At 39.4% G+C, this 20,701-nt stretch overlaps 1 protein-coding gene across 4 annotated transcripts; it reads left to right on the forward strand.

Moving 5' to 3' along the window:
* Positions 1-2,988: 2,988 nt before the first annotated feature.
* Positions 2,989-18,674, forward strand: LOC108034304 (adenylyl cyclase X E-like). Of its 4 annotated transcripts, XM_017109170.3 has the most exons (12): positions 2,989-3,197; positions 3,246-3,386; positions 3,451-3,610; positions 3,666-4,443; positions 4,504-4,604; positions 4,665-5,004; positions 9,972-10,413; positions 10,899-11,260; positions 11,332-11,426; positions 11,492-11,643; positions 17,185-17,329; positions 18,082-18,674. In XM_017109170.3, exons 1-12 carry the CDS (start codon positions 3,087-3,089, stop codon positions 18,540-18,542), a joined length of 3,288 nt encoding a protein of 1,095 aa, XP_016964659.1. In that variant the 5' UTR covers positions 2,989-3,086; the 3' UTR covers positions 18,543-18,674. The 4 variants fall into 4 exon arrangements, with proteins under 4 accessions (XP_016964659.1, XP_016964660.1, XP_016964662.1 ...); XM_017109171.3 differs by lacking the exons at positions 17,185-17,329; positions 18,082-18,674 and having other exon boundaries at positions 11,332-11,437; positions 11,492-11,605; XM_017109173.3 differs by lacking the exons at positions 17,185-17,329; positions 18,082-18,674 and having other exon boundaries at positions 11,479-11,537.
* The last annotated feature ends 2,027 nt before the right edge of the window (positions 18,675-20,701 follow it).

The following is a 20,701-nucleotide window of genomic DNA, read 5'->3' on the forward strand; positions in this document are numbered from 1 at the left end:
TTTGTTCTTGACTTATTTATTTTGAGCTTACAAGCTAGTTAAATTACAGATCTTACTTTTCGAACACTCTTCCTGGGAATGCCAGATTACCATTTAGAAAAATTGAACTTACTCGCATGAGTGACGTAAAGCCAAACCTTAGTACCTATTGAGTTTGTAACTATCCTAAAAAACGGTTTCAGGTCGAAACGAGTGTCAACTCTTTTACTTTGCCATCCCTAGCACCACTTCCCTGGCCCGCAGGCAAAGAGTTCCCCGAGTTTGCTTGTTGCGTGTCCACTTTCACTTAGTTTCTACGGTAAGTGAGTGTGTGTGGCGGAGCCCCTGTATTAGTGTGTACCGAGAAATTGCGGTTTGTTTGCCAGGTAATTACATTTCGGCATTTTCTCTGTATGGGTTCACCCTCGGTTCCCCCAACCCCGCGATCTTCTGTGTGTGGGCATGTCAGCGTGATAATTATGCGACTATAATCGCACTTTTACATGCCAGACCTGGGGAGAGGGTGTGGGGCGGAAAAGGGGGAGCAAAGCAAGTGCGGGGAGTAAAGGACAGGCGGGCAGCGGGGAAAGCTCAACTTAGAACTTCGAACTTGGCTAAAACACTTGAACCTTAAACGAAATATGTCGTCAAGCGGCAAAAGTCGGCAGTGCCAGCTAATTAACTGGTCGCCAGGTACAGACCTACACACACTTCTCGACCCGACGACGACCCCGCCCGTCCACACCGCCCCCCGCCACACATTCATGCAATATTTAAGGCAACTTGGCCGGCCGGCCGGGCTTAAACAAAAGCGAAAGGCATGTTTAATCATAAGAGCAAAAACAACATGGAACCGTCGCCATTTGCCGTGCTGCCAAAGGCAGAAGGCTCCTTTCGGTTCGTGGATAAAGCAGCAGCGGAATTGGCCGAGAAGTGACGTCAACGTGGCGGGCATACAAAAAAGGGTTAAGCAAATATTGAAGTGAATAAAGACCATGAGAAGGGATCCAAGCAAAAAATACGACAAAAATACACGCGTACGTATAGATCTATATATACATTTGTAAATCTACAGCTGTGGCTAAGGTACAAGATAAGAAGAATCTTAATAAAGCCGAAGTACCACAATTCCTTAGGCTTGAATTCCTTACCGGAATTGTGAGAATGAGAGGTTTGTTTGAAACGAAGATTCATTTTAATTAGGTTAAGCTTCATAATAAATCGATTTAATACAATCACCCCAGTCAGGAGAAACTTATTTTTTGTAGTAAAAAGTATTTGACATTTTATGAAAAACCAGAACCAACGTTTGATCTAGAGGTGGCAAGTGCAGGGTGGGTCGGAAATGCCAAAAAAATAATTTTAAAGATCCAAAAGGTCCTTTAGGGAACTGCTATTATTTTGGCCGCAGCTGTGCGGTGTGGCAGGGCAAAGCAAAGGGAGATGAAACGAAACGCACACAGTTAACCACTCTTTTGGCCGTGTCGCGCTGCTGTGGGCGTGGCACATAGAGAGGGCGAAAGTTCAACTGCAAAACCCAAAGCCGGAGCCCCTAGCCTGGCTTGCTGGAGCAGCAGCTACCAATTAATGTCCTTGTTAGGCAGTGGCCTGTAAAATTGGCTTAAAAAATATGTAACCTTATGCGAGAGCGGGCCACAAACTGAATACCACCATGGGCCAAAGGAGTTTATGTGGCAGGCCGACGGAGATCCAAAAATATCAATATAAAGAATCTCATTATTGTTATTGCTCGTGGTATTTTGGAAGTAAAGACTTTTGAAATTGCTTAACATGTGTCGTGCTTCATTATTGAAAACGCTTCTGTAGCAAGGTGTTTTCAGAACTATCCAATTTTTGGGGCATATACTGTATCTTACGTGTTTAAGATCGACCGTATTTGCCCACAGTGTAAGCCCCACAATGCACGTACATGACCAGCGAGTGTGTATGTTGGCCAACCGAGGGGCGGGAGTGGGACTTCTTGCCACTACAATGGCCACTGTTACGTCCTGGCTGGTGTTGCTTTTGGCTTTAAGTGAAATAAAGTTGGCTCCGGTTTCTTTTTTATGCACTCGCGGCTATTATTTAATTTGCGCAGCTGGGCGTAAATGGGCGACGGCCTCGGCTTTGACATGACCGGCACACGAAGGCTCTCGGAATGCCAGAGTGCGAGAGTTGAGCCTGGCAACCTAGCGTTTCTGCATTTCAGCAGAATCAGATTATGGGCCACAATCCGCCTCATGCGACGGCCTGGGAATCATTGGACCCGAGTGCGGGCCAAAGCGGTTGCCGGGCACGCAACTCTTGACCGAGACCAGGGCCCAAATATCGAATGGAAATGCAACATTTGTGCGGATATCAAAGTTGCCGCAGTGATTTGGAAAAACCAAGGAGGACACATCTTGGCCGGACAAAGGAGCCTGACTGCACCCGCCTGCCAGAGGAGCAACAACCGCAGCCGGGGGAGGTGCCAATTCCAGTGCGGCGAATTGTGGGCCACCGGGGGCTAGCGCTAGCTCTTGCCTGCGAGGCCATCTAATCTGTAAGCATAAATTCCAATCATTTCGCAAATGGAATGTGCGGCGCAAACCAATGAAACCGCAAAACACAACACAGCAGATGCAGATGGTCGAGAGTCCGAGGAGCAGGACCAGTACTCCGCCCGTCAAACTGCATGCGGTTCCTGGGATAAGAGGAATTTTTGGGACCGACATTGATTTTTGGCGGGTGCTCTACAACGGGCATTTCCCTTTCCCCTCTGGCTTGAATTCGATTGAAGTTCTCCAAACTCATTGGCCTTATAGACTCTTAGACCCTTAGTAGTGTTTCCGTTTAAAAGCCGCATTGAGGTGGGCTTTGCCAATAATGAAAGTCATTTTCTCAAGTTCCCTGAAACCATTTTTGCAAGCCCGTGCAAAAAGCGTTTATAATGTTGGTCAGAAGCTTACAACGCCGTGAGTGAGATATTTTGTTAACAAATGTTGATGCAAAGCAAACCTTTTTATTACATTCATTCACAAAGACAACAAAAAACCTAAAAACAAAGAAAAACATAAAAAGACAAAACAACAAAAAAACAAAAAAACAAGGAAAAACGAGTAAAAGCAATGAACTTTGGCCAAAACAAATCGACTAAGGCGCCATTTAAGAACAGAAGGCTTAGACCGTGTCACATCGACTACACTGATGAACGTCTTTGGGAACCGAGTTATTTGAGGGTAAACGAATAATTAACCAGTGCTTGTAAACTTATATTTTGCCCTTAGGCCAAGTGCAAGGAACTGAGTTTGGAGGAGGAATATCAGAGGTATCAGATCCGTCTGATGATCAGTAACCTTTCCGTGTTCTATGTTCTGCTCATATTTTTGAGCCTCAGCTTCCTAGCAGTCGAACTGATTTTCGTAGAGGTGAGGTTAAATAATAAAGCATTAAGGTTCCAAGGTTCCAGCTGCTGATAAAACATTTGTATAGCGCATTGAAGGGATGTACGTAGATATAATGAGCAGGCAATTATCGTTTGTCGTGGTCATGATCTTGTTAAGCGTCAATTTCTGTGAAAACTTTGTAAATCGCCACAGGTGGGTCATGGTTTTCTCCTCTGCTTTGTCGGCATATATTGTTCTAATCGGAGGTAAGCCAGGAAATTCAAGAACATGATTCATGCCCTCATCGGTGTTTACCTTCAGATCTAGCACACAACACATATCATTACTATGCGGGCGGCTGGCAGCTCAATGCCCAATTCGACGTCTTTGTGCTCTGCATGATCTATATGTTCATGCCAATACCCTCAATTAGGGGAGCAGCGCTACTGGCCACCTCAGTCAGCCTCACATACATAACGTTTTTCCTCACGTACTTACTCTCAGTCAAAGCGCCGAGTGTTGGCAGCTACGATGACATATCCGTTGATATTTTACACAACCTGGGCTTCAACATGATGGGTATATTCTTCCGCGTCATGAACGAGACTATGGTTCGTGCCTCCTTCCTGGACCGCCACCAGTTCATCATGGAGGAGAAGTGGTTGCGCCACGCGCTCCTACAGGAGTCGATGCTTCTGGACAGCATCCTGCCGCCCCAGATCGCGAAGCCCATTCAAGACAGCATCAAGAACAAGATCAAGCAGAACGAAAACGAGTTTGACCGCTTTGGCTCGGGAGGCTCCTGGAGAAGAGAAACCTTCATGGCCATCCAGATCCACCCCGATGTATCCATCCTGTACGCAGATTTGGTGAACTACACCCACTTGACAACGACTCTGACGGTGGAGAACCTGGTGAAGGTCCTGCACGATCTCTACGGAAGATTTGATATGGCCGCCTCTACTTTCAATGTGCAGCGCATCAAGTTCCTGGGTGACTGCTACTATTGTGTGGCGGGCTTAACGACGCCCGACCCAGATCACGCGAAGTGTGCCGTGTCCTTGGGCATTTCCATGATTGCCAACATCCAGGAAGTGCGGTGTGTTTACCCTTGGAATTACGACTTAACTGAGAACTGACCTGCGCAAACCACCCACAGGGCTGAACGTAAGCTGGACATCGACATGCGCATAGGAGTACATTCAGGATCTCTTCTTGCAGGCGTGATCGGCGAGGCGAAGCTGCAGTATGACATATGGGGTACGTTCATCCTGATAAGCAAAATTTATTCTTTTAAATTACCACCAATGAATTTTTCAGGTGCTGACGTTGAGATCGCTAATCGTCTAGAGTCTACGGGAAGACCGGGTTTCGTACACGTCAGTGGACGGACTCTGAGTAACCTAAATCCATCAGATTATACAATAATGTCGGGTACTGAAGCGGCTCAAAGCGATCCGTTGCTGGAATCAATGAGCACCTATCTATTAACTGACCACGTATACCGCAATTCCGTCGGCTCCACTATAGAGGGAGTTTTGTCAGCTACTAGCCTTGATATCAAACCTGTAGAAAGTGTCCGAATGCATCCGCCAGCTCGCTTGTCAATGACTAAGGAGTTGCACGAAGAGTTTCAGAATATGCCAGTTGGAGGCTTTGAGTAAGTTCTAAAACGATTCGTAACTCCTCATTCCTACTTTTAAGAAAAAAAACATAACAATACATATGTATTTATTCCTGAAGCTCAAAATTATATAACTTCGGCAAGGTCAAGTTTGTATAATTAATAATTAACTTTAGTAACACCATGTGACATTTTGAAGGATTTTTGCTGACTTCAGTAAAATTAAAAAAAAAATTTAATTCTTTTTTTCAAAACATTAATTTGACATCTTTATGTTAGAGTAGTGCAATTTTTATTAAATTGAATTCGAAATTCTTAAAAATATAAAAAATTATATTCCCAATGTAATAGGATAATATGTGAAAAAGCACCAAAGCTATAATTTGTTTCATATTACTTTGCCACTAATTTTTGGATCGTTTTTATGGAAAATAAATGTTATAGTCATCCGATTTTGATAAAATTTAATTCGAAATTTAAAATTAATTAAAAAATTTTATTTCCAAGCGGAGGAGTTTATACTCGTCTAGTGACGCTGATCAAGAATATATATACTTTATGGGGTCGGAAACGTCTCCTTCACTGCGTTGCAAACTTCTGACTAAAATCCTTATAACCTCTGCAAGGGTATAAAAAGCCGTTTTCCTCTAATTGTATTTCATTGTTGCGGGCTTACGTTATCAATAGCGTGCGTCAGTAAAGCAAGACGCGAAGGCAGTTTCGGCAAGCCCAGCAATGATACAAGATACAAATGAACAGAGCTTTCCGATTTTAAGAAAATTAAAAAAAGGTGCACTCAAAAACAAAAAGTCGGTCTTAAATTAGGTTGGAACATTTCAGGCGATTTGTTGGTTTCTGGGCACTATATCATTTGTAAAAGGGCTTATTGAGGCCTCTTTATAAGTCTTTAAAGGTATGCAAAAGGTTTTTAACACAGCAAACCATCTAAAGGTACGAAAAAGGCAAGCTAAACAGTGCTACAGTGCTAGTGTGTCAGTCACACTCAGAAAAAATTAAGTATTTCGTGCATAAATCAAGTATTTTCGGAGTCAAAACTTCGCCAAGTACCGAAAATACAGAACAGGAAAACCGAAATTACCGAAATTAGTTCTAGAACCTTTCGGCTTATAGTCAAGTATTAATAATCCCAAATCTAGTAACATTTCCACAAAAAAAATATCGATTTAATAATAAAGTAAGAAACTTGCAGACATGATTTAAGGACCAATAATTCTTAAATCAATAAAAAAAAATGTTATGAAATTAAACTGGGATTTATTTAAAGGCTAGTAAGGGAAATAAGTTTTGAAAACTAAAACAAGAGAAACGAGATTTATCTAAATAATATAAATTTTTTATTTTATTTATGGCCACTAACACTGGAATTTATGCGCCCAATCAGAATAAATAAATTACATTATTTTGAGTTGACAAATTTTTAAATCTTAAATATTCTTAATGTGAGAACTTTTTCAGCATCGTTCTTATATCAAGGCTGTTTGTACTGTATTCTAGCACGGTATTTTTCTCAGAGTGTAGGGGAAGAACAACATTATTAGTTGTTGAGAGAACAAATAAAAAAGGAACCCATCAGCTGATTTTTTCCATCTTTGCCAGCTTAATTAACTTGGTTGCATGAAACATACCTCATCCTTGGCCGTTTCTTTACGATTTTGATCGTTTTAAACGAGGAGAGTCAGTCAGATATAATAAATTCAGTGGAGAACGTTATAATCGACTAATCAACTAAAGGTACCGAAATAAGATGGATGAATGCAAACAGCACAGAGAGATTGTAAGCGCCACCTATCAGCGTTTTCAATATTTGTTTTGTGGGCAGCAGACAGATTAAAGCGTTGTGGGTGGTATTATGGACATGGAATTTTTGATTTACAAACTTCCGCTGCGTACGAAGCTAATCAAAATCTGAAAATCCATATTTCATCTTTGATAGTTTAAGACAGCAGCGCTCAAGTTATATGATTTTTGTCATTTTGTGGGCGTTAGAATGGAAACATCGGTCGATAGGTATTGACGAGAACACTAAAAAAAATGGTTTACTAAACTGAGTGAGTGAACATGTTTCTTCTTATTTGTTATACCCATTACTCTTAGAGAAAAAGGGTATACTAGATTCGTCAGAAAGTTGGTAAAAGGTAGAAGGAAGCGTTTCCCACCATATATATTATTGATCAGGATCACTAGCCGAGTCGATCTAGCCATGTCCGTCTGTCTGTATGAACACTGAGATCTCGGAAACTATAATAGCTAATGGCTTCTACGCACATTCATTGATGTATGAATGTACGCAGACGTAAAATTTCTGGAATTTTCTGTTGCGAAGATCTTTGTAACAATTTTAAATAACTTACTTAAAACTGCGAATTCTGCAATTTCGAAAAAAAATATAACTGCTGGTTTCACCATGCTTTGCAGAATAATTTTAATCATCTGATCCCATTTTAAGAATGGCAACTTTCTTCATTTACACCGTGCTCTGAAATAAATTTTTGTAAAGCACATGCAATTATATGTATGTACATATAAACTCGAATATATGTACACTACACTTCTTGTAAAAAGGATATAAAAATACTTACCGATGAAAATTGATTCAAAAGCTTCATCGTCCAATTCTTTTAAAACAAAGTCAATTTTTCACCATTTTTGTTGACTATCAAACACAAGGTTTTCACGAGCTAAACATCCGAAGGCCAAAAATCACAAAAAGCACTGTCATTACCTTAGTGTGACCACACACAGTTTAGGAATGTACCAAAATTTGCCAGCCCTTCTGTGATTCAAAAAAATATTTTTTGTCCAAAAAACAAAGCCTATTTCGCCATTTTTTCAGGAAAAGTCTTATAAATATATTGGCATTAATCAAAGAAAATATAGCTATTATTTCGAGAAAAAAATGTTAATTCTTTTCTTTTTATTCACTACACAACAAAATTAATTCGAATTTTTTTTAGTTTAAGAAAATATTTCTATAACCAAGAAAAAATGTCTTATTTAAATGGCGTTGTAAAATCACAGGCGATTTTCCAACAATCACGGTGAATTTTTTTTTGCGTGCAACAATAACTACGATTAGACTCAGTGCGAAGAATTTTTCTGCCTTCCCAAACTTGTCCCATGTGCACCCAGAAAAACCCTTTGGGGTAAGTGAAAAAAGTTCGTCCAGCAGTACACTAAAAATAAAATTACCCCTTATTTTAAAAAAAAATTTCCAATAAAATTGATTTATTCCAAACACAAGTAAATTTTTTTTAAAATCATCTTATCTTTAATCAATGGCTGCGTTCAGCAGAATAACAGAGTACCTGATCACTGATAGAACTTATAGGATAGTTCTTATGAGCGCACATGGGTCATACTTTGCTAATGCCATCTATGAGTAGCGAATGGAGCGCGTAGATTGGTGGTAGATCAGGGATTTTTTCGATTTCGGCAGTCGAGCTTGATAAATTTCAATCATCCGCTGCCAAATCAGATTGTGTAAATCGGAAGGAGATCTCTCTTTGTAAGTGCGGCGCTAGATCCATTCGGGTAAGTGAAGAGCATATTTTTTTGGAAGTCAGGGAGGCCAATAGTTCCCTTTACCAGGCTTGTCGCTTCTTGAGTACTTTTTTTACTTTAACTTCTTTTAAATTCTTAAAAATATTAAAAATTATATTTCCAATATTATAAGATAATATGTCAAAAAGCCCAAAGCTATAATTTGTTTCATATTATTTTTCCACCAATTTTCCGATCGTTTCAATGACAGCTATATGATATAGTGTTCCGGTTTGGCTAAACTTTAATTCGAAATTCAGAACTAATAAAAAATTGTTATTTTCAAGATTAGAAGGTTATATGTCAAAAGCCCCAAAGCTATAATTTGTTTCATATTATTTTCCCACCAATTTTGCGATAGTTTCTAAGACAGCTATATTATATAGTTGTCCGATTTTAATAATATTTAATTCGAAATTCAAAAATTTATATCTTTGGTGTTTTTTCTAACCTTGGAAATAATATTTTTTAATTAGTTTGAAGTACTTGATCCATTCCATAGTGGAGCACAAAATAATGTTTGTGCTTTAATTTTCTGAATCATTTGACGTAGCCAGTGTGATGTTGTTGCACTAAGCTTCGTAGCGTTCGATGGGTGGGATGGTGTCCTTAATTTCTTCGTCATACTGGAGGCTCTCTTAAGAAACCCCGGCACCTTAAACAAGAAATGTTTATTATTGCCTTAGGCACCCTTATACCTTTTACATTTTAGATGGCTACGAATGAAAATCGCACTCTGTTATATACATAAGTAGATATTGTTGCATTGTGCGTGCATGCAAACGTGCTCAAATACAAATCTCAGAATAAAGCAATACGGAGAGCTTTTAAAAGGGTTAAATCCTGGAGCCGGCCCTCCAATTTTTGGTCGTATTCATTGTTGCTTTTTATCGCACCGCACAGCTTCGCAATATATGTAGAAGTGATTTTGCAACGATCTATGACGACGTCGCTTACTTCGAATCGAAATAATCGTGGTAAAAATTTTCCTTTTTTATTTACCTTTTACTTCCATAATCACTAGCTGTGTCGACTTAGCCATGTCCGTCAGTCCGTGTAAACGCTGTGATCTCGGAATCTCCTATATAAAAGCTAGACAGTAAAGACTTAAGATTTATATTCCTTTAAGGACAGCAAGCCGCCCTTAAGCTTAAAAATCGTTGATATCCCGAAAACTAGAAAAGCTAGGCAGTTTAGATTTCAGTTATAATTCTTTCCCTTATCTCCGTACGCAGATTCCTTACCGATTGATCTAAAAAGAAAGTTAGCCACGCCCACCCTAACGTCCATAGTGCTTAAATCTAAATCTATCTATTATTAAAATCTCGTGTCATCTACCCTTAGCTTCTATTATCTGAGTACGAGTATTTAAAAGTCGAGGCACTTCCCTATAGTCCTATTTCTTATTGTATTTATATTTCCAACACTCATTTTCGCGGTAGCTTTCATTCGCCTTGCTGCCGCCGAGCTAGTAACGAGAAAACGAAACGCGAGGTCGGCCTTTTTTGTGCAGCGTTTAAGGACAAATCTCTGGAATGGAATTATTTGCACCAGCCGGACTTCATCCTCAAGTCCTCAGTGCTACTAGCCTGGGGAATTGGGTGCTGCCTCATTTACATCCAAGTAGTCACTGTCACTTTCGCTTGCACTGTGTGCATAGTGGTCGACTTGATAGCGTTTTTATTCCTGACTTCTCTGCTGTGCATCGCCTGGTACAAAAAGTTCTGTTGGTGGAAAACTGGAGGCAATGAATTCAAATGGCACAGCAAATATAGCTGCACAGTATTTCACCTGTTTGAAAAGATCCAACACAGTGCGACCATGCGCATCTGCGTCTATTTCCTGATCATAATCTCCTATTACTCGGTGATATCCCTGATTATGGTGAGTATTCGATTACTGTAATAATAATAAAATTACAAGATTAGCGTCACCGTCTAAATAAAATGCAACGTAAATTTTGAAAAATAGAAATTACAATTTTTTTCTAAGTAAAAGCAAATTTATTCCGAAGGTCAATGAAATGTTCTTTTAATAAAGAAAGCTAGCCTTATGTATTTGATACATTAACCATAATCTAGAATCCCCCAAAGTTTAAGATAAATATTCTTTTTATCTAGAAAATATTTCATAAATAAGAATCAATTCTAACGCAAAAATAAAATGGTTTTTCATTTCCATTTTAACAATCACTACCCTAACCTTTAATGATTCTAGTCCCAAATATAACAAGAAATAAAATAAACTAGTAAAAGAATGATTTCCCAAAAGCAAAAGTTAATATGTCATGTCATGTAATATAACACCATTAAATTTCCCATGTATCTTTTTCTGAAAAAAATGTAATCCTAAGTTTTGAAACTATGCAGATTAACTGTGACCGCGACCTGTTTGAGCTGAGTTACATTGAGAGCAAGCTTTTCCACTACGAAATGGATCCGGATATCTGCTTCCATCCCTGGTCCTTTACCAACATGATTTCCCTGATCCTTGGCATAAGCTACACCTTCGCGCGCATCCCGTTCGCCCTCAAGATATTCGTTAGTGGCTGCGAAGCCATTGCCTTCATGTTGATCGTGGTTTTCCAGTTCTCATTCAATTTCCAACACAGTGCCACCACAATTCCGTTCATGAGGGCTGAAGTAGCGCACTGTCTTCGGGTATGCATGATGTTAGCCACTATGTATGCAAAGGAGCGTCATTCGGAATTCAACACAAAAATTAACTACAAGTGAGTAGAAAAGATAGATATAAGAGAGACTATTGAAATCTATACAATTTTCTCCTTTCCGCTCTTAATAGGCTTAATGTTGATTTGCAAAGCAAACAAAAAGCGGCTGACGTTACAAACCAATCAATTATAATTCTGCTGAATAATATTCTGCCTTCCCATGTTGGTCAGTTTTAAGTAAACTGGTTCGAAAATTATCATTACACATTGATTATGGCTTCTCTTCCGCAGTCGACCTCTATCTCCATTCGTTAGCGAAACACAAACTCTACTATGAAAATTATCGAATGGTTTCGGTGATGTTCGCCATGTTGATGAATTTTCCAATGAATTTGGCCAGCTTACGAGTGCTTAACGATATTATAACTGAATTCGATAGACTGGTAAGCTTATGTATTGAGGGATATAACGCATTTGTCGAAAAGTATGCAGTACCCAAGACGACCTAGCCATAACCTGCCTGTCCGATCATATTAGCGCTGAGACGCGAAACCTGAAAAACTACAAAGTTGCAAATAGGCATATAGGTTCTGGAGGTGCGGCGTATCTCAATTTTTAAACCCGTTACTCGTGGAGTAAAAGGGTATACTAGATTCGTCGGAAGGTATGTAACCCCATAAAGTATATATACTCTTGATCAGGATCACTAGCCAAGTCGATCTAGCCATGTCCGTCTATCCGTCCGTCCGTGTGTACGCTGAGATCTCGAAAACTATAAGAGCTTGAATATTCATACTTGGCATGCAGATTCCTGGGCTTCCTACGCCGCGCAAGGTTGTTTCTGTAGTGCCTACAGCACTAGAAACAAAATGTTAACTGAAATGTATTTGTCTCATCAATTCCTATCGACTCACCAAAAAATGTTTCCACGCCAACTGTAACGCCCAAAACGCTTAAATCTGTCTGCCGCTCACATAACATCTACTGAAAAAGCCGGTTGTTGGCGCCCCAAAATATCGCTTTTCTGCTTATATCGGGTGTTTAACAGCTGCCAAGTGATTTATTTTTAGTTTGGTTTGGCAATTCATCATGAATAGACTCAAGCCTGAACAAGGCTTGCAAATAGTGCAATTTTATTTCGAAAGTAATGGTTCAGTGCGGAATACGTATCGCGCACTACGTCCATTTTATCGTCGACAAAATCGTCCATCAGAGCAGTTAATTCGATTAACCATGGAAAGGTGCGTACAGAAGAAGCTATTGCTACTGTAGAGCGTAGCATTGAGTCCATCCGCCATCGAGCACAGAAACTGGATCTGTGTCCATCCACTTTATGGAAGATTTTGCGGAAGGATCTTGGCTTGCGTGCTTACAAAATCCAACTCGTGCAAGAATTGTAGCCAAAAGATCATCAAGCAAGGCGTAGATTCGTCGAATGGGCCCAAAACGAGATTGTCGTTGTTCCCGATTTTCATAAGCGAATTTTGTTTAGCGATGAAGCGCACTTCTGGTTGAATGGCTACGTCAACAAACAAAACTGCCTTGGAGTGAAGCTAATCCTCAAGTGTATGTCGAAACACCGTTACATCCAGAAAAACTGACTGTTTGGTGCGCTTTATTGGTCCGCACTTCTTCAAAAACGATGATGGCCAGAACGTTACTACTACTATTACTAACTTTTACTCCTGAATTTCACAGCCATGATGTCTAAGAGCTCTGGTTCCAACAAGACGGCGCAACATGTCACACAGCTCGTGCCACAATCGATTTATTGAAAGACACATTTGGTGACCGCCTAATTTTACGTTTTGGACCTGTAAATTGGCCTCCAAGATCTTGTGATTTAACACCGCTAGACTACTTTCTGTGGGGCTATGTAAGGTCATTGGTCTATGCGGATAAGCCACAAACGCTTGACCATTTGAAAGACAACATTCGCCGTGTTATTGCCGACAGACGGCCGCAAATGTTGGGAAAAGTCATCGAAAATTGGACGTCCAGATTGGACTACATCCGAGCCAGCCCTGGCGGTCGTATGCCAGAAATCATATATAAAATGTTATGCCACAAGATTATCTTTTGAATAAAAAAAAATTCATGTCAATCGAATAATCCATCGTTGTTTTGTTACCTCTAAAAAAACACCCGTTATATCTTCTTTATCCTTTTGCTCCCTTTATCTGAATAACGGGTATCTGATAGTCGAGGCACTCGACTATAGCTTTCTTCCTTGTTTTTTATTAAAAAATGTACAGGTATTCAAAAAAGTAATTTCTTCAAATTATTCCGGAAATATACTTATAAGTTATCAATAATAATAATAAATATATTCCCGGAATTCCGGTAATAGCAGTTCGTAGCCTAATTCGACCAATTTGGCCTTGGCGAGGGAGGAAGTGCGACCCGGTGCGGCGAATCTGCCGAATAATTCGGCATTGTACAGCCCTGTGACTGTTTTGCCCTTCCCCAGGAAGTCGATGTAGATCACACCTTGTGAATCCCAAAAAACGGTAGCCATCACCGTTCCGGCCAATGGGACAGTCTTAGCCTTTGTTGTCCGGAGCGAGCAAACGCGGCACCCATCGCGCCGACAGCTCTCTCATGCCCGTGCAGGATATGACACGAGGTCTTTTGACATGCCTACTGTCTCAGCTATCTCGCGTATCTTCAATCGCCGGTCTGAAAATACGAGATCGTAGATTTTTGTTATGTTGTCCTCTGTGGTAGTCGTTTTCGAGGCACTTGGGCGTGGCTCATCAAAAGCCGACGGGCGACCACGTTGAAACTCGTTAAGCCAATTTTTGACGGTTGCCATCCAAGCGCTCTTTATTTCGCTGCGCGATTTCCCTTCCAAAAACAAGAATCGAATCACAGACCGATATTGCTCGTTCTCCAAGTCCACGGACACGACCCATCCCAAACGCAATCAAAACAAAACTACGAATCCGATTCGGCTGAAATTTCGAAAGTATCCGACTGCGAGAATGTACTATTCCATAGTAATTTTCTCTTGCGATAGTGACGCCATCGGGCGGAGAGGCTAAGTATTTATCGGACTGCCCTCGTAAATACAACTCCCGGCACACTTCTCACTCATCGGCTTTAGAGTGGCCGTGGCAACATTTGTTAAATTTTTGGGAATTGACCAGGGAATATTAGTTAAAGTTTGTTTTCTAGCAGTTATTTTTAGCGTGGTAAAATTCAGCGTCCCCCCTTTCCCTTAAATAAAACATACCCTTTTACTCGAGTAGAAATAAAAATCAATTTTAAATATATACACCCTTCAAGTGGTTCGAAGAAAACATTAAAGATTTTCTTTTCTTACCCTTCGATATTCTAAGCATTTAACTTTAAGTTATTAATAATGAAATCTATTCATTTTATCTAAAATGGGCGTGGTCGGGCTTTTCCCTCATTTTTTTTATTTTGTAATAATAAATTAAATTGTAATACTAAATTTTTTTTGTTTTGTAAGAATAACTGTAATATAATATTATTTTATAAAAAATAAAAGTGGTCCTACCTTTTTTTTTACACGAAATCTAATTTTGAATAAGAGGGTGCAGGAAAGTAGGAAAACCTGTAATAGAAAATTCTAGAATTTGGTTTTCAATAATGTGATTATTTTGCCCACCTATTGTTCATTGTCTTCGTTTTCCATCTGAATATCCCATGAACCTTCAAAAAGATTATCATCCACTCCATAATCCTCCAACTCGCCTGTACTTTTAAGTTCGCAAGATATTAAATTTAAAACCTCACTTGGAAGGTTCAACTTTTTTTGTAATCGTCTGTTAAGGTTGACGCTTGAAATTACCGGATCTGACGTATCCATTGCCCTTTGAAAGACGTCTGTGAGATTTGATTTGACAGTGTTCTCAATAATATCGGTCGATTGTACAAGGATTTTGTGTACAGTAGCTGTCATTGGTAACCAAGGATATTCGTCTATCATAATTTCCGCAATTTGGTAGCAGATGCTTTGAAATTTAGTAACCTCTATTGGTAATTGACTTGACAGACAAATCAAAATAGTCCCGAGGTTTTTAATGAGTCTGAGATCTATTTCAGCTATTTTCGAAACTGTTTCAGGTTCACTAAAGGCTCGGCGGGCGGTGTTTCCATCATTGGTGCTGCCAAAGCCCCAACTTTTGGTTGATCATCTCTCAGTGACAACTGCTTCCAAAACGCATCTTGAATAACGATTTTTTTAAAGCAACTTCTCTTTTGTCATCATCGTTGGTAGCCCTCCATTTTCGTATTTCTTCATTACTGGGAGGAACTTTTCGCATTTAAAATTTTTACTGTTTAGGAAACCCTTGGGTGTTGCCCCATAATTCGGACACGCTTGAGAAGAATTCAAAACTTTTCCGTCGATAACCGTTAAGTATAGACGGAACCTTACGTAAATAATTTTTTTACATGACTTTAATTTTTTTTTTTTTTTTCATTAAGGATTAACTCTTTATTTTCTTTCATTAAAGCTAATTTCAATGGGCGGCAAAAACGAAAGGATTGCGGTGTCTTTTTGTTCCACAATATGTTGCTAGAGGCATCTATAAGTCTCAAGGGTGTTACTGTAGTAGCAGAAAACTCCAGTCCCCATTAAAGGGTTGCTCTGATGAGTATCCTTGTTTGTAGTTTGACTGCCCAGAGATACCATCAAGCCCGTAGCTTAGAATCAGATCTGCCGCTAGGAAATCTGTGCCCTGATTTCGCATCACGGTCAGAAGTACTTCTTCTTGCAAGCATGCAATTCGAGCTGCCGTGTGATCAACAAGGTTTTGTAGAGGTACCTCGGCCTTTGTATCTGAAATTCGTGGGCCGGCAACTCTTTTTCTGATCGGCCACGTCGTTGTATAATGGATATATGTTTTTGGATTGCTCCCCGATAGCGCAATATTGCTGCTTAGTTAAGCCCTGGTCTAAAAGGAGAGCTAAAGCCTCGCTAGTGGACACTTTTGTTGGCTTGGCAATAGGCTGACTTAAAGCTTTTCTGATGAATTTGGCTTTTTCCGGACACAAAGCCAGCAACTTTAAAACATAAGCCAAGTCAGGTTGTGCGCGCTTCCGAGCAGCTGCGCTTGCAGCTTGAATTAATAAACTAACATTGCCTGCCTTAAATGATGCTAGATAGGAAGCTTTTTTTCTCTGGGTTCCTTCCTTTTTTGAAAGGTCAGACAGAGACGGCCGTCCAAGAAGTCCTATTCGTGTTTGATTGGGTACAACTGTATGGGATCTTAGCCAAGAAGAATGCCGTTGCTTGAATTACTTTAAGTTTCTTTTAGCCTTTAGCCAGTGATCGCATATTTTATAATAAATGATTTTACTTCTGGCTTCTAAAAGTTTCTCATCGTGACTACTACAAGGTCCACATATAGCCGATCTCATATAATTGAATATTGCAATTTCCTTGAAACTCTTCTTCGCCTCTGACGTCCAGCTTTCAAACAGCGCGCTGTTTGCGAAAGTAACGTTGGTACCAAAAAAGTTAAATATCAGAGAAAGTGCGCAAAAGTGCACTTTTATAGTAGTATAATAAGAATTGACTACTCTACAACATAAAACAAGTTTTAGAGCTGGAAAGAGCTGGACTCACTTTGTAGCTCAATTTAAAGATTAGAATTTACTACATGTTTTAAGTTTTTTTAAGGTTAGAAGTTTCGCAAGATTATCGGGACACCACAATCAAAATCTACAATTCACGATCACAAACACATATTACAAACCACTCTGAATGGTCTGCATTTCAAAAACAGCACTTAAATTGATCGATTTCACACTTTTTTTTTTAACTTTTAAGTTTTAAGGAAAATTTGGCTTGAGATTGATGTTATCCTAATACATTGTGATTAAAAAAACCAATTTCTACCGCCTTTAAAAAAATGGGTTTTGGCCAAAAAAAGTGGTCAAATTACCCATAGTGCTTCGGATCTTTCCCTTGTTGCGTAATTAACAGATCTATCTTCTTTATCTGATCACAGTTGACAGCATACAGAGAATATTATGTGGTTGAGAAAATCAAGGTCGTTGGTTGCACCTATATGGCGGCATGTGGATTGGATTTTAACTTGGCAGAAAACATCCGTCAAAGCAGTCACTTTCGCAATAGTTCACTTCACTTCGAGGGTAAGTACTGAAAGTTCATACTGTTTTTGTACAATTTTTTTCTCCAAGTTATCTATAAAAAAAATACTAGCGAGGTCAGTTTTTAATTTCACTATTTAAGGGGAATCACTGTGGCGGCAGTCAGCGTAGTGACGAGGTGCACCAGGAAGATGTGCACAGGCGACAACTATGTATATAAACACAAAAAAACGAAAGTCTACAGTAATCGTCCGATTAATACATCAAAAACTAAAAGTAAAAAGTGCAAATTAGGAAAACTATATCTGTTGGGGCCGGTGAGGATAATTACCCCCGCTAATAACTTAGTTGTATTCTCACTTAAAATACGCGTCGAATGATATATCATATATCATCATATATATATGTCATCGGATGATCCTTTTAAAAGTAATACTTAAAATAAGATTTTGGAGGACTTATTAAAATTTAAATTTTATTTTGTTTGTCAGTCTGTCCCAATAAAGAAACATTAGTTCTATCACCCTTAGAAAAACTAGGTAGATTAGTTACATTTTGTGCACCAGTAACTTATAAGCTACATAATCTATAGACTTGTGCTATGTTACCTTAAAAAGGTAATTTAAAATACTTATGTCTTGATACTACATAAAAATAATCCTAGTGATTATAGCTTAATTTATTTTCATAATCGAAAAAAAGCGGCTTTAAATCAAAATATTATTTATTAAAACTTAAAATCTATGTGTTTTTCCGAGCTGATGCTTAAATAAGTCCTCTTTTCGGTATTTTAGTGGAACGGGCGCGCACTCACAGAATGACTTCCGGCGCCACCGAAGAAAACAACCAAGGCGATGTCAACAATGATGAGGTGGTGTTCATGATGACCACGTTCGCTCTGGACCTGATGCGAACTCTCTCGGCGTGCAACAAGGCCCACTCGGACTCTTATTTCGAGAGATCCTTGTCCAACGGACAGATCTGCATTGGAATCTCCAGTGGCGAGATAATGGCCGGCGTGGTGGGCGCTTCCCAACCGCACTACGACATCTGGGGAAACCCAGTCAATATGGCCTCCCGAATGGAATCAACGGGGCTACCTGGGCACATCCAGGTGACGGAGGAGTCTGCCAAAATACTCCAGGAGTTCGACATTCTGTGCATATACCGCGGCATGACCTTTGTGAAGGGACGAGGTGAAATACCAACATACTTCGTAGGCATAGATGAAAACCTAAAATTCATGTCCGCGTAGTTGGCCAATCAAAGTTCGCTAAGACGTTTTGCAGTCATGTCTTCACTCAATCCGAAATCTGTAGGTACGATTTTTTCTAGTTCGAATGGTACAAGTGATTGTTAAAAATAAAAAATATATATTCAAACATTACCCTTTAATATTATATTTTGTGCAAAATCATAAAGTGAAACACAGTTTCACTCCAGACCTCATTGAGTAAAGACGTGCAGCTACGGCGATCCAAAATCACCAAAAACAGTGCTTATCAGAATTTGAAACAACAAACAAGTGAACAAAAGAGACACCCTAAAAACAAAAAAAGAACAACAAATTGTCACGTGATCATAACAACCACAAGCAGAAGAAGAAGAAGCAAAATGTTACCACCAGACAAAAAAAAACTCAATAATTGAACATAAATTTATTGTTATTAAAATAAAAGACGATTTATCACTGGAAAACACAAACCCATTCATTATAAAAAAATCAATCGACTTCATTTGCGGAGGTGAAGTGTAACTCAAACTAAAAACACCCAACAAGCTGAAAAACTACTAAAAATTAGAAGGTAAAAGAAAGAACATTGACGTAGAAGCGTACGAACACAAAAGCCTTAACGAGACCAAGGGAGTCATTTACTGCAATCTACCTAGAAATGTCTCAGAAGAGGAAATTCTAGCCGAACTGAAGTCCCAAAAAGCTTCTCAGGTCTACAAATGGACCAAGCTAGTGGATCAAAATCGAGTACCAACAGGACTTATTACACTTACTTTCAACTCAACAAATCTCCCTGAAAAAGTGTTTATAGGCTATGAAATTGTGTTCACACGCCCGTACATACCACGCCCCATGCAGTGTAAAAAATGCCTTCAGTTCAACCACCCCCAACCTGCTGCAAGCAAGATAACCCCACATGTAAAAACTGCTCACAAACCACGCACAACAACGACAACAACGATTGTAAGCAGCAACCAAAATGCATTAACTGCAAGAGAATCCACACGTCCACGGACAAAAAATGCCCAATCTTTCTCAAAGAACAGGAGCTCACTGCCATTAGAATAACCGAAAAAGTTGACCACAAAACTGCCCGATCCATATACTTTACACGTCACAATCATACCCAAGAAACTTCATACTCCCAAACCCTAAAAAACCCATCCCCAACAGAAACTCCCACCAGACCAACTGAATCACAAATACATAATAAGAACGACATCCATAAAAAACAAAACCCACTAGACGATTTTCTTAAAGAGCTGGAAAATAAATATGCATATATAAATAAGAAAGCTCAAACCCCTGCAGCCTACGACACTTTCGATGAAGAAATGTGCTCACTTACCAATGACAACTCTCAAAAACCCTCAACATCAACAAACGAACGTGTGCTTAGAAGCCAAACTAAAGAAAAATCCACCCTATCTAAAAATCTAAAAGCTAAAGATCAAAGACCAAACTTTTCCAGCACAAACGTTATAAAACAAACACAAAAGCTTCAATAATTATGTCCTTAAAAATATTACAATGGAATATAAAGGGATATTTGAACAACTACAACCAACTACTAATACTCATCAAGACACACTCTCCACATATAATTTCACTCCAAGAAACACACATTCAATACTTCCACAGCCTACCGACACCTATAAACTACAATATACTAACAAACATTGCATCTATCAGAGTAGCCCTGCTAATCCACAAATCAATCCAACACACCCAAAGTAACATTAATGAAGACGTAGAAGCAATAGCAGCAGAAATAAAATCAAAAGATAACTTTAAAATATACTCCACTTATATCTCACCCAACAAATCCTTTTCGCGCAATAACCTGAACAACGTATTTAACATAAGCAACGAAACTGTCATGATAACAGGTGATTTCAACAGCTGGCACAAAACTGGGGATCCACACATTCCAACTCAAGAGGTAAAACAGTAGCCAAATTCATTGAACAACCACAACTCACCCTACTAAATGACAAATCACCAACACACTTTACTACACACAACACCTTCACACACATCGACCTCAGCTTTTGTTCTCCCTCACTGACACCACTGACAACCTGGAATGTAATAGACGACCTTTTCGGAAGTGATCACTTCCCAATCATCCTCACTCTCTTTCCAACCGACACCATCATCAACAAAAAGACACCCATTTT

This window comes from Drosophila biarmipes, chromosome 2L (genome assembly GCF_025231255.1).
Source record: "Drosophila biarmipes strain raj3 chromosome 2L, RU_DBia_V1.1, whole genome shotgun sequence".
Classification (NCBI taxonomy): Eukaryota; Metazoa; Arthropoda; class Insecta; order Diptera; family Drosophilidae; genus Drosophila; species Drosophila biarmipes.